The 14,703-nt window shown below is 42.8% G+C and overlaps 1 protein-coding gene across 9 annotated transcripts in view; it reads right to left on the reverse strand.

The window, feature by feature from the left end:
• Positions 1 to 14,137, reverse strand: part of LOC116448728 (multiple epidermal growth factor-like domains protein 6) — a 190,100-nt gene extending 175,963 nt beyond the window's left edge. For 7 of the 9 annotated variants that reach the window (XR_004242095.1, XR_004242094.1, XM_032119575.1 and 4 more), the window contains exons 1-3: positions 13,958 to 14,137; positions 1,705 to 1,839; positions 943 to 1,052 (exon numbers count right to left, since the gene is read on the reverse strand). Coding sequence is in view for 7 of the 9 variants with exons in the window: in XM_032119575.1 (XP_031975466.1) it covers positions 943 to 1,052; positions 1,705 to 1,839; positions 13,958 to 14,049 (337 nt within the window). In the remaining 2 variants the exon portion in view is untranslated. The remainder of the gene's footprint in view (positions 1 to 942; positions 1,053 to 1,704; positions 1,840 to 13,957) is intronic. The other 2 variants (XM_032119577.1, XM_032119574.1) reach the window with 1 other exon arrangement.
• Positions 14,138 to 14,703: the final 566 nt, after the last annotated feature.

The raw sequence follows: 14,703 nt of genomic DNA on the forward strand, positions 1-14,703 counted from the left end.
AATATAAAAGAGTAATTCAACCACTTTGGTGCCTTAAAAAATCCAAAGCAAGTCTGCACTGCTCTTTCAGGAAGAAAATTTCCTACTGCCACTGATGCTCACATATGGTAAACTCCTTTAGACTGGAGATTAAAACACAGATTGTAAACATATTTTTGACTTCTTACAACTAAACAGCTGCACACTAAATATGTAGATTCAGGCTGAAACTAACAGCAATACCTCTCATACCTTGTTTCTGTTTTTAATTACAAAGAGACAATCATAAAAGCAAGCTCTCTGGATGCAGCCCTGAAGTTGGTATGAAGGTTAAAAAACAAATATGAACAGATGCTAACTTTCATACAGAAAACACAATTACTGACAAAACAGTAACAAAACTAACTGAGTAGGTTGCCATCTTCTACTGATGTCTTCTTAACAGTGGCTGAAGTGCTGCCTTATCATTTAAATTAAATTCCATCTTTTAGAAAAACATCCAATCGTGATCAGAAATTAGTGACAGAAATGGGTTCTCATCAGATGGAGAACCATGGGGTAGAAACACAACTGCTTCAACAGCAACAGCAGAAGCACCAAAACCAGTCAGGCTCCACAGTGAGTGCTACAACAAGAAGCAAGTGCCTCACAGCAGATTTCTCTGCATAATTTGGGTAACAGCAATAAATTTGGTTGGCCTGTCAAAGCCAGGCTGGCACAAAAATGCTGCAACAATTCCAATTAGAGTTTAGACTGTTAATCTAAACTGTTTCACTGTTTGGTTTAAAATTAGAGCTATTTGGTACTTTTACATTTTTGAACGACATTTCTTTCCCCATCACTGGAAATCCCAATTATAAAAAACAAGAAACAAAACCCTTATATCTGAAAGTAAGCATCAGTAGGAAGGCAAGGCCTGAGGATGTCACCTCTTGGTTTGTGCCAGTTTTGCCCCCAACTCACAGTGCAGACAGCCGGGTTCGTTGTCACGCTGGGCCCAGCCAGGGCAGCACTTATAGACAGTCTGGTGCTCCATCCTGTACACCTGCTTGTAAACCGTGTAGTACCCAGACCTTTGGGGAAAGGAAGTTTAAGAGAGCAATCACAACTCCTACTCCACTTACTCCCATCTCATCAGTAGCACACTGTACTCATATGTCATCTTTATGAGACATTTCTTCAGCCGCTATCACAAGTTCTCGTTAAAAACGAAGCAAATACAGCAAACTGCATCCTGATAACATCCAACAGCCCTTATATGCTGTGTGCACATATTATTTTGAAGAATTTGTATTCAAGCTAGTCAAAGGTGAGTAATTTCTTTTTTTTTCTTTTTTTTGCAATCAATTTTGGGTTTAGCTGTTGGGGGAGTCAGATCTCCCATCAATTCTAAGCATGTGACAGAAATAGGAAGAAGTTCAATTTTTCAAAGTCAATGACTTGACAGCTGGGCTTCACCTGAACAAGAACAAGACGGGAACGTTTTCTGATAATGTAAAATTCTGACTCTAAAGCCAGCCACGAAGCTCATGAGCAACCCAAAACACAAAAAAGTCACATTTTCTACTCAGTAATAACAGATTTCAAGTCAAGTCCCAGGAGGACACTATGTCCATAGCCACACATTTCAGATGAAACAGTTTACAACTTCTCTCACAAAGAAGTTAAAGAACCTGCACAAAGATTAGCAACAAAAGGCATTTCTAACAAAAGATAATACATTACCTTCTCTCATAGCTCACACACCACCTCCTCTTTGTGCAGCCTTGTTTCCACATCTTGACCATCCGACTGAAGGACTGAATACACGGCTCCTGGCGTCCCACCAGTGCCAGCTCAAACACCGGGCACACATTCGGCCTGGAGGGAAAGAAAAAGATAATTTTTATTTCTAACACAAATTTTAGACATCTAGAGAAATAGACATAAAACTATGCTGTGTGCAACAGTTTGGAACAGAATTTTTACTGGTGCTTGAGCACACTGCAGCTCCAAGCCTTAGAAGGCAGCACGTAAACAATGCGCTGAAATTTGGGCTCCACACAAGTCAGTGAAAAATTTATCACAGATTCAAGGGCAGATAAGATTTATCTAAGCTATTGCTGGGGGAATTGTATGTTCTGTAAGAGCCACCATCACTATCAGTCCCCTCAGGGAAACACACGAAATTCGTAAGAGGAAGTATCCTTGTTCTCTGCTGATTATTCCTAAAATAACAAGGCCAAAATAAAAGCACTGCTTTGGAGGATGATATGTAATCTTCATCCTGCTACCTAGCCAGAGTTACAAAAATAGCCAGATTGCAGAAGGTATGCAGGGTCAAAAAAAAGTTACACGCTGATGGTTCTGCAGAGATGTTGTCTGCCTTTTCCTGATTTCTTTGCCCTGGTATAAATTAGGAAATTCTACATGATGGAAAAGAACAGCATCAAACAAGAAGGGTCTAACTAAAACCACAGAACATGAGGGGTTTTGTCATCTTTAAGGAAAGAACTTCCTGTAACAAAAATGAAATTAATTTACTGATTCTTTTTTGAGTCGTTTATAGATCATTAGTGCGATAATTTAATCGCCAATTCCCCAAGACAGTCTGGTGAGGCTCTGCAAGCATAAGCCTCAATAAGCAAAACACAGGGGGGAACAGGGAGCTCCCATACTGTTCTGGTTTGAGACATAGACCCACCCTGGCAACAAAAACACTCAGCAGACAAGCCCTTCCCCAAATTTCAGTCTGAGCCCTCTCCAAGCTAGAGGGTAACACACTGTCACACTTGTTTTCTCTGTCACTCATCACAGGTAAGAACATGACCCTGTGCTAGAAAACCTGAGGGTAGCACTAATAAGAGAGCAGTTCTAGCCCAAGAGCTGCCTGGCAGTTGGTCATGATCACTTACACTGAATATTGTTAATATCTCAGTCAAGATTTATGGTGCTTTTTATCTCAGAGGCTCCCTATTATGCCTGAACACCACACAAGGTAGCTAATAACACAACATCTTTCATCCACAGGTCTTCCAAGTAGTTTACAAATACCATTAAATTAAGCCTGTGCAGAACAGGAAAGTACTATAAGCATAATCAGTTTTACTGCTGAGCTGAATACTTGGAAGAAGCCCTGCCTGGATCAAATCCACTCCACAATACTCCCAGTGCTGAGCAGAACACTGTCATCACTCCATGGAGAACAGAAAATGCAGCCAGGTCTCCCAAAGGTACCACAGCTCCCAGGGGAATACCTGGGACATTACCTCAGGGTAGAGAGGACCTTTGCCCAACAAGGACACTTCAGTAGAAGAAGATTTAGAAGATTTCAGAAAAACAGATTTAGAAACAAACCAATCACCCCTTCAGGAATTCATGTAGCCCATGTAAGGGAAGTTCGGAGAAGAAAACCCACAACTGTAAGCTCTGATTGTCCTATCTCACCATATGGAAAAAAAAGTATAGATTCCATTTGCACTGGAACATCTGACCTTGACAGAAGTTACTTCCCTGAACAAGAATATTTGTTTCTCCCAGCCTGTAGAGTAACTGCTCATCTCTACCATCCAAAAGCACATTGCCAGTGGACACCCCTCCACGTTCTTCCTCCTCCAATGCAGTCCATACTCAATGGACTGCAGTCCATACTCAATATTGCTCCGTATTTCCCATTCCTCGAGTCTGCCCTGGATGCCAACACCTCGAAGCAGGACAGGAGATGGTCACAGCCCATTTCAGATTGCCTTCAATTCCTCAAAAAACCAGCCTTCCTCCACATTCCCATGTCATCTCCATTACTTAGCAATCCTTCCCATGTGTCCCAGCTACCTCGTCCCTCCAGAATTACCTCCCCATTTTACACATTTAGCTGGAGTTCAGAGCCATTGTTCCCAAGCCATTCTTAGCACAAAGTCTGCCATTTGTTTCCCATCCAAAGAAGATCTTTGTGTACCCAAAATCTTGCCTGGTTTCTTTTTTTCCATTACGTCAGTTGGTCTAATAAAACCCTTGCCTTACTTAGCAACCATGCCTCACTTAGCAAGCTTTTTAAAATGACTCTCCCTCCAGTGAATAGAACATCGTGTTCTGATAATTCATGCGTATCTCCTTTTATTAGAATTGCCTAAAACTTTGCAGATAAAGGTACATTCATATGCATCGCTCTTCCATAAATAAAAGAGAGGAGCTGACAATTGTTGTAATGACACATTGAGCCCATCCCACAAGTTCCTCCTCATGTGACACTGCCATGTTTCCAGGAATAGCAGTATTGACTTCTAGGATATAGTTAATGGGAACAAATGGCGCTCACAGAACAAAACAAGGCAGCAGCAGAGTCATGTGTTTATGAAGATTTATTCAAAGTAAGCCATGCCTCCTTGATGCCCTTGGGATAATTTAAAGGCAGATATCAAAACTGCTGGAACACTATAATTAAATTGCAGCAATTGCATAACATGTAATCCTGTGCTGGCAAAGCTGGGAATCAAACATGCCCTCTCCAACAATTCAGCATCTTCACAGCTCCCCACATACAGTCAACAAGCCAATTTTTAAGCCATCTGACTCATTTGATACCTTACCTATAAACTTCAGAACAACTTCTGGAACAAGGCTACAGCTATTGAAGGTACAGTTTAGCACTGTGAGACTCTGTTAATTAGAGGCCATCCAGGAGTAAGCTGAAGCCTTAAGTGGATTTAATGGTGTATTATAGAACAGCTCCTATTCTACTGCTGTGCCCTTTGCATTCAGAAGACATTTCTTAATGAGAACTTAAGTGTTAAAACAAGCAAAACACTAAAATGCATATTATGGCCCATGATTTGATTGACAGACGGGTCCCTAAAACCTCTTTGCACTGGTGCTCTGTGCTAGCCAAGGCTAACACCAAGGCTATTATTAGCTCATCAGTCTGACTCAGGCAAGGCAGAAAGCTCTCTTAATATTTGCATTAGGGGACTGCCCTTTAAACAAAGACACCCTACACACTTCCAGCTCAAGACTTGAGATTCTAATGAACAGATAATTAGACCAACACAGAACAAGAGCAGCCTGGGCTAATCATATGGCTGTGGTGCCCATGAACCACTGCCCAACGGGAAAAGTTCAGAGAAAATTAAAAGCATGTCCAGGAGGGACGTAATTCATTCCTGTGTTTGGAATTTTAAAAAGAAAGGGAATACATCTACCACAAAAATCACAGAATGGTTTGAGTTGGAAAGGACCTTAAATATCACCTAGTTCCAACCCCCTGCCATGGGCAGGGACACCTTCCACTATCCCAGGTTGCTCCGAGCCCCGTCCAACCTGGCCTTGGTCACTTCCATTTGTAAAGGTCCATCATATCTTTGACATGGATATTTTCTTTTTCTGCCTTTGGAATGCCAAAGCAAATCTCTCATTCTACCCATTGACCTTCTCCCAGCTCAGTACAAGAAGCTAAAGGTAGGTAGATTTAACAGCAGCGAGAGAGCAAACACACATCAAGATATCCCTAAAGATTTCTTTCACCAGCACAAACTTTAAATCAAAACATTAAGGAATATGAATTTGGCTGTCTGATTTTCGGTCTTTCCACAGAGACTCCGTGAATGACACCACCTTCTACACTAAGTCAGACAGCTGTTAACATCTCCCTAAAAATGAGATGTTGCAGCCTGCATTGCCTCAGCTGATGAATCTGCAGCCTGAACACTATTGATCTTCCCATAAAACAGTCAATAGATGAAACCTGTCATAAGAAGCAACTTGCCAGAATTCTGTATTTTCAAAGCACTAATTGGTTGGTGCTCCTTCCCCTTATGCTGTTATTAAAAGTTTAGAAAACCAGAGTCTGCTTATTCAGTTTTAGTTTGAAAAGATCAAATAAGAATTTTCCTTCAGGCAACCAAGATTACAGTCAGGGCTGAATTCTCCACTGCTGTGATGATAAATGTTTTTGCACTAGAAATACACTGATGTTGATCTGAAAATAGTTGTACACTGCTACAATGGATTTGGTTAGAAACTTTTCAGGTTAACTGTCTCAACCTCCTCACACCTCCAACATCCCAGCAAAACATCCCCACTGTCTTATAAAAAAAGATCTCTAGAAAGGCAAGGTGGCACCCTGCAGAAACATGTGGCACTGTAAAGGAGAAACAGCCAGCAGCATGATGTTGTATGCAAAGGAGATGTTGATTAAAAGTTTTTATTCTATATAATCTCAATTGGAAGGGAGAAAAAAGCAATTTTTATTTGAACAGAGAAAAAGAAAAGTCAAATCAGGAAACAGGCCACAGAAACAAAAGGTCCAAAGAACAAGTTACACATATTTACTTATATACATAAATTTTGTCTCTAGATACATATTGCTTAATAATTCACAAAGGCTAGAATAACAGAAAAGGCTTTTATTTTTTAAACTGCCATGCTCTCCTTTCTACCCTTAATCTATTTTAAAGCTCATTTCCCTGATAAAATTAATCAGCACCACCAGAGACAATTAGGACATCCTGCTCCCTTGACCACTAATCAATCCCTGCTCTCTCCTGATCCTGTATCAATATTTGTGATGTTTATAGCCCCTCTGGGGCATGGATTGTAAGCACCAAGCTCATTTAGATTAAGTCTCATTATCACTGCTGTTCTCTGGCTCTGTGGATGAAGGTCCACCACACAAGACTCCCCTCATCCCACAGGTTTCTAATGCACTGCTGTGTCTTACTCACATCCCCTCTTTGATTAGATGGAGCAGCTAAATAACATGAGAGTTCCTTCAGCCTTTGTGCCCTGCATCTAGATGAAGAGCAAATCAATAGGAGATGATTAATTACACACTCAGCTATTATAACAACAATAAGATTTTTACTTCTTGTCGCTATCAAAGTGCGGCGCCTGTCGTTTACCTTCTACTTAACCATCCTCCTCCCTCCCCCCAGCACAGAATAATCTATTTTGGTTGGCAAGAAAAGCAGAAGAAACATGCACATCCAGATCATTTAACCATGATTGGCCAAGCCACCTTTTTTTGCATTTTAAAACCAGCGAGTGATTTTTTTTTTTTCTTTTAGAGCCGCATAACCTCAGTCCCCAGAAACACCCAGCTTTATAGTTTTGTCTACTACATCCAGGAGAGCACCAGCACCACTGCCAGTGACCTGGCCTGCAAGGCCCCAGGCAGCACAAACAAACAGCTTTACAAACTTAAGGACTCGTGTCCCAAGACTCTCTCCCTGAACATAATTAGAAAACCATATGGGATATCACATAAAGCAGGCTAAGAAACAGTAGGCATGCACTCATCGTTAAGAAAAAGCAGGTAAGGGTCCAAAATCCAGACTAAACTGGGGATGTAAAAGTGTGAAATTAGAGAGGAAAGCCCTGAGGAGCAGCAGCCACCTCTAGGTGTAATTTCACATTAACTACACCCATTGCCATTACCACTCCCCTGCAGAGGAGTGTGTGACACAGGTCACCCCAGTAAATCTGCCAGGTGCACACACCTGAGCTGCTTCTGGCAGGAAGGCACAGAGGGACCTGATGTTAAAATATTAACATAAAGATCATTCCAAGTGTCACACTATTTCATAAGGAGAGAAAGCTCACTCTGGTTTACAGCAAGTGCCACACTGTTTGACAATTAAATGAGTTAGAAGGTAGTGAAATCTTCAGTTTTATTTCAGCAACCAGTATCTAGGAATTGCTCACTGCTTTTTTGGTGGTTGCCAGATTTGAACAGTTTCAAAGCAAAACTTTTTTTTGAAAGCTCACTTTTAAAATAACATGTAATCTGTAACTTCCAGTCAAACTGAAACCAATATGATTGCATCTAATGTATGCAATATGTGTCAGAAAAATCCCTACATGACAATGTTTTACATCTTAAAATATTCCAAGAGTTTTACTCCCCTATAAAAATCATTAGCTTGATACCACTGATACCAATATCCATTTTTGGAGGGGTTTTGTTTGGTTTGGGGTTTTTGTTTGTTTGTTTTAACATTAAGAAAACTTGGTTAAGGTAAATATTTTATGAATTTTAGCCACAGAAAAACTAACATTTATGCATTAGTGGATTAGTGTTCAGCAGTGACAAACTAGAAGGGGGAAAAAATCTCAATTTATTATCTTTTGGATTAGAAACTTATATTGAGGTTCTAAATAATCCACAGTTCCTGGTGTTACTCTACCGAAAGAGATGGACAGGCCTTGACTCACAATTCTAAGATACAAACAACATAATGATGAGAGAAGTTCATGCAACTGCATTTTTCATCATTGATGGTTCACTGGTCAGGCAGGGAGAACACCAGCAATTACAAACAGAAGGGCAACCACTGAAGAGTCTCCTGGGGGTAAGGTGTCTAAAAATTCATTTCCTATACAGGGATGTTCCAACCTGAAAAGACCAGGCCCAAAATACCCAAGTGTTTTGTAATTTGAGGAGATTTCTTTGTTGAAAAACAGTACAAAGTACCTTATAAAGCCACTTCTCAGGCACATCCTGAGATATTAGGATATATTTTCCATATTAAATTAGCCTGTATACGTAACATAGTCTGGGCATGGCATTATCCTCTAATCAAGATTTTGTGCCAAGTTCTGCTCTGACTTACAGAGGGAAGACAGGAAGGAGTTTCTACCAAAAAACACAAAAACAAGTGTCAGCACTCTCACTTAAATAACACTCCCCTTTCCACACACAAAATTCATCCACAGGTCAAAGGCACTGAAATGGAGCTCAGTGTACACATGAAAGCACGCATCATCTCACACCAATGGCAGAAATATCAAGTTCCCCTGTGGAACAATTAATGATTAGTTTTAAACCAAGACTAGCCTGCAATCCAAAGCACAAACCAGGACTACGTATGTTCAGAACATAATTTTAAAATGCTTTGATTTCACAGTAATGAAAGGAAATTTCTTCCTCCCCAGAAATAAATTAAAAGCAATAGATTTGAGAGGGAATGTAAGCAAGAACAGGCTTGAATTTCAGAGGAAGGAAATCTATTAACTGTGTTCAAAGAGAGAAGGTATTTAATTGGTGAATAACACAAGCCTGCAATATGGGCTGTTAACCCTCTGGGAGCCAAAGCATCGCTTCCATCAAACTTCTGCTAAAAAGTCACCTTGCGACCAGGTCTGCCACCACAGAATCTCATCCCCCCTCACCAAAGAGTTCTTCAAATTTATTAAAAATACTCCACAGTCTGTCATACCTAGATCATGGCATGCCTAGAACTAGAAAGAACAGGCAGTGCTGGATATAAACAACACAGAAGACAAGCTGAAGCAAAACCCAGGCAATTTTCCCAAGAAATACTGCAAACACCCATTTCAAGCACATTAAACTATTGCATCAATAACTAAACTATAGCAACATTCCACAACAGCACAATTATACCTAAAGAAACCTGACAAGTTTTTCCCTCTTGCAGTGTTTTTTTGGAGAGTAATGACAGAAGTCAAATTCCATTAAAAGTGAAGGAGGATCTTTCTTACCTGAAAGGTGCAGATTTAAGGATCATACAGTACATATAAGCTACTGTGATTATGAGCAGCCAATTTCTAAATCTCCTCTGAGATTTAGAACCACTTTTATGACATCTCTGATACAAGTTCAAGAATTTCTAGAACTGGAAAATATTTACAGTTCAAGTTCATCTTTGATAAATACAACAACTTCAGGCTATCACACTTTATGATCCTGTCTTACAGCTATTTCAGAGTTTAGGAGAAAGTCTTGATCTCATTTTTCTCCTGAAGAGCAGGAAAACATCATAAATCAGGAAAAGTACAGTACCACCATGACACTCATTCGTTATCTTTAAGTCTCCTGACAGTGAATACACTGGGGGAGAAAAAGAGAAAAAGAGCGCTTTGCCATCTGTTAAAAGCCTAAATTCAAAATTAATATTCCTCCAGGAGCTGTGAAACAGAAGCTTTAAGTGCAAAGTCTTGAGAAATGGGATTCTGTGCTGTAGTGCTGACCAGCAGGAGCTCTATCTGGTGGCAACATCCTGTAGTGCACAGGCTAAAAAAACTATTTTTCTTCAGTGTGATGTTCACATTCACAAAGATGAGAAACATCTCAGTCTTCAACTGCACATTAAAGGACTGGGGGGCATGGAAGGGGAAATGAGGGGATGAAACCACCATAAACTTTTATGCCAAAGCATTTAAACCATGCTTACTACAATCCCATTATCCAAGCCTCAAAGGCTGGAGTAGCTGCTGTTCGGGAGCAGTGAGGGTTTACTGCAACCCTACAGATTCTGAGGGAACAGGAATAGGAAGAAAGGCTTGAGGTTTCAGCTGAAAACAACTTGTTAGGTAAAATTCAGTAGCCTAAATCAAAATTTGGCAATGAGTCTCAGTTGCCAGCATCACTTCAAGGTTTAAAGAGAAAGACCTAATACCATTCAATGTACAAATTTACTACAAAAATGTATTAAATTAAGGTACAAATTTAAATACACCAGTGGCAAACTCGGTCTTTATTTTCACCCAAAAAACCTGTAAATTTTTTTAATTGCAAAGCCTCCAAGTGTAAGAAATTCAAAGAAATGAAGGAGATTCCACTGCATTACTCAGTTCAGCTCAAAAAAGTAAACATACTTTAAGCCCTTATTTAATGCAAGGAATACAGGCTTTCCTCACACCTGCAAATTGACATCACTGGAGGTGAAAATAAAGTATATTGGCTAAACAGCCAATACATTGAGATAATATCTCACCAAGAAATGATTACACAACCTACTTTTCACATCATTTGGACAGCATTATGACAAAATCCCAGGCTCCAAGTTTACGCTGTATCTCCATATACTTTATGGAAGCATTTCTCATGTTACTTTGTTTTCTGCACTGCCTTCCAACATATTCAAATTGACATGAGATTTGTTCCGCTGTAACAATCACAACTCAGAGGCATCTCCTCACATGGAAATGCTTTGCACAACAGCAGTTAGTTCTTCAAATGTGTTCCATCCAAAAAAAAAAAAAGTGGACTTCACCTTTTTTAATCATACCTTAAAAGAAATTGTTATTTATGTCTCTTGAAAATAGTGCCCACAGCCACATCTGTTTGCAGTGGTGCAAAAGCAGTCCTGTGTCATTGTACCCAACAGCTGGTACAGCTGAAGGGCCAAGTTTACTTGAGGGTTGCAAATGCAGATAACATGTGGATGCTAGACTTTGCTTTTGGGAACATGATTTATCTGTAGGAGCACAGGAAAACCAATGGTGCCCCATAGAATTGAAGAAGCTGGAAAGCAGTTACTCAGCCAGGAATCCAGCTCTACATCGAGGTGTTCCTTGGAATGTGACCAGATTGCTCATGGATAAAGTGAAAATATGCAGATACAACATGTGAACAGTAAAAAAAAAAAAGCCCTAAGCAAAACAGTTTTATTGCAAGATTGAGACTGGATCCTCTAAAAGCAAACCAGCCCCTTTAGATGTCATCCCAGATCTGCAAAACCATAGTGACTCAAGGGGCTTAATGATGACAGGAACAAAACTTATCTCCTGACTTTCTCAGAGAAGTCCTCACTCGCCTCACCTGGGAACAGAAAAATCCCTTCTTGAGCCCTGTCCCAGTCCTAACTCTGAAAGGTGATATTTATTGCACAAAGGGGGTTCCCAGCACATACCTCATAACCACCCCTGCCTCCTGCTCTGTCCTACATCACTAACTACGAGCACACATCTGCACTGCTCAAACTCCCAGAGGAATATTTCTCTAGGAGAGGATTTACCACTTCTGACAGCAACACAAGTTCTCTTCTCTTAGTTCCTATTTCTGCCCTATCCCACAACTACCCCCAATTTCTGTGAAGGCCAATGCTGAACGTGAACCCAGTGTTAGATAACATCACACTTACATTATCTTACACACCCCAGTTCTAGACTAGAGAGCTCACTACAGTGTTAAAAATGTGCTTTTTATCATGAGAGATGGTCAATTCTTCATTTAAAGGCCCAAATATGCTCTACAGTGAAAATGGCATGTCTGTTCTCTGGCCATTCCAGAATTGTCTGAAGCTCTATTAGAGGATCATCAAGGGCTAATTGTATGGAAAAGCAGTTCACAGAAATATCTCAGCACCCTGTAGTCTGTTCTACATTAAATCTCCTCAGGGGGCTTGGAAACAGAACACCAACATCCACACAGATCCCTTGCATTTCTAGCTAGGAGCAAACACTCAAGTTAGCAACAGAACGAAAACAATTATGAAGAATATCCTGTATAGCCTCAGCCACGTAAGAGCTCAATCAAAACAACAGCAAAGAACACACTCAGCAAGGTATGTTCCAAGGGATACATTCTCTGTTCTGATTTCATTGACTGCAGATGACCAACGTCAAAAGAACAAACCAGAATTATTAGAAAAAGGTGATTCATGAAAAGAACCGCCCCGGATATTTCACTGTTTCTTGGTGAAAGCCAGCAGACTCACTCCTAAAGAGTAGTGACATCTTGCATTTCTACTTACACCAAAGGTAAGGTCCCTAAAGAGCAAGAAAGTTTGGAGGAATACTTATACTTGTCCCAGCTCAGGAAAAACAGTAAGAATGGCAGTAATTTCAGGAATATGACTCTTGGGAAAAGCACTCAAGGCTCTGCCACAGGTCTGGGGGTTTGGGTGGGTGCTCCCGACTGCTGCTGGCTGCCAGCGCACTGCTGCTCCCAGTGACTCCAGCCCAGCAGCAACATCCTCACACAGCATCACTTCCAGAAGGGAATGTGTCCTCTATTCTTTCAGTGACGCATCTTTGAAAGGGTACAAGCAAACAAAAATTGTTCAGAGGCAATTCACAGTTAACAGCACCTCCAGCTTCTGAAGTGCAGAATCATAGTTATTACTGATGTCAAATGCAAACACATTAATGTAGGCCAGCACTATTCCTCCACCTGATAGAGTAATTGCTCAGAAAGAGAGCACAAAGCATGCCTGAAAGAAACACAGAGCACTTTTAACAAAGGAAAATGTTTTACCACAGAATGAGCTTAACTTCTCTAAGCACTGTGATGGATACTTCATGCTTCAGCAAAATGGAGTAATAGAAACCACCTTAAAAGCACTTCTGGTAAACACCGTGTAAATATGTATTGCATAGAAAGCCAGTGAGCAGTAGGCTTGGAAATCTCAATTTTCAGACAGAATAAATAACTAAACTGAAAGCAAATACCAGACATTAATTATGAAAGAGTGGGTTGAAGTTGATGAAGATAAAACCCAGGAAGATAAGAGGGGTTAGAAATTACACATACACAGACATCTGAAAAGGCTGTTGTCAGGTTGTTTTGAAAGGGAGAGCAGGGGGACACAACATTCCTTAAAAACACAAGACGAGAAAGGTACACGAGGCAGGAAACCGTTTCCAGAAACATTCAATTTCAACACGCAAAAACTTTAACCACAGATTTCGTGCGCGCGGCCAGCTACTCTCCTTTAGCATCTGAGCAGAAAACTATCTCTGGACACAAGCGTTCCGCTGCATTTACAACCAAAGGCATTCCTTGCTCGTGCCGTGCAGAGCCGCTCAGAGGAACTTCCCCGGCACCCGCAGCACGTGCGGCCGCCAGTTCTTTGTGCGCGCTCCCGGCCGCGGGCGGACGCTCCCCGCTCTCACCTCTCCCTGCCCTTCCCGCTGTGAACCCGACCTTTGTCCTGCTGCTCTCCCCAGGTCGGGCTCAGTTCCCCAGGCTCCGCTGGCTGAACGCGAAGGTAGGAGCAGCCCCGGCGCTGCCGATGCGCTCCCGGGAGCTGCCTTCATCTCCCGCGGCAAAGCCAAGCCCTCCCTCCTCCCTGGGAGCCTCGCGAGCCCCATCCAACACAACTCCGCGGGTCGGGGACCTGCGCTGGGGGGACTCCCGGAGTTCCAGCGCACCCACCCAAACTTTCCCTGCCGGGCCAGGTTCCCGAGGGGCGCAGGGCCCTCCCCGCAGGGCCAAAGGCGGCGTGTCCCGGCCGTGCCGTCCCCCCGAGCCCCGCACACTCACATGCCCCGCTGCAGCCGCGGCTCCGCCACCGCGCTGCGGGCGGCCAGAGCGCAGCCCAGCAACACGGACAGCAGCACCGGCCCGGCTCCCATGGCGCAGCCGGGATGGGAGCGGCGGCTGAAGCAGCAGCAACACCCGCAGCAGCAGCAGCCCCAACCCCGGACCCCAAATCATTTAAAGCGGCGGCACAGCCGCGCCGCGGGCGGGGCGGCCCCGGCCCGCCCCCATCCCCGCCCCGCCGGGCAGTGCCGGGCCCGCCCCGCCCGCGGCGTGAGGGGAGCGGTGTGCGCCCGGCTGTGCCCGTGTCCCGGGAGCTTCCCGGGGCCGTGCCGCCGCACTCCCGCCTGCAAGGGCAGCCTGCCCTGCTCCGCGTCCCCGCTGGGTGCGGCACGCAGGCGGAGATGAGCAGGGGGTCGATTTCGATGCACGTACGCAGGGATGTGCAATCTCCGGCCCCAGCCGCCAGCCTCTGCTCTCCGTTCGGCGCTGGGATGCTAAGCGCGTTCTGCTGCGCTGACAGAGACGTATCTTGGCTTCTCTTTATTTCCTCTGGTCCTTCTTTGTTCTGTACGGCATGCCCGCTGCAATCATATCTGAGCACTTCCAAGAGGTAACCGTGAAAATAAACACATCTAACATCTTGAGGGAGGGATAACACCGCTACTGGTCAGAGTTAGTGACAGCAAGAACATAAAACGGGGAACTGAGGAGTGGTTTTTAAATCCCAGAGCTGCCTGCCGTCCTCT

The sequence above is a fragment of the Corvus moneduloides genome, chromosome 10 (assembly GCF_009650955.1).
Source record: "Corvus moneduloides isolate bCorMon1 chromosome 10, bCorMon1.pri, whole genome shotgun sequence".
NCBI classification, from domain to species: Eukaryota; Metazoa; Chordata; class Aves; order Passeriformes; family Corvidae; genus Corvus; species Corvus moneduloides.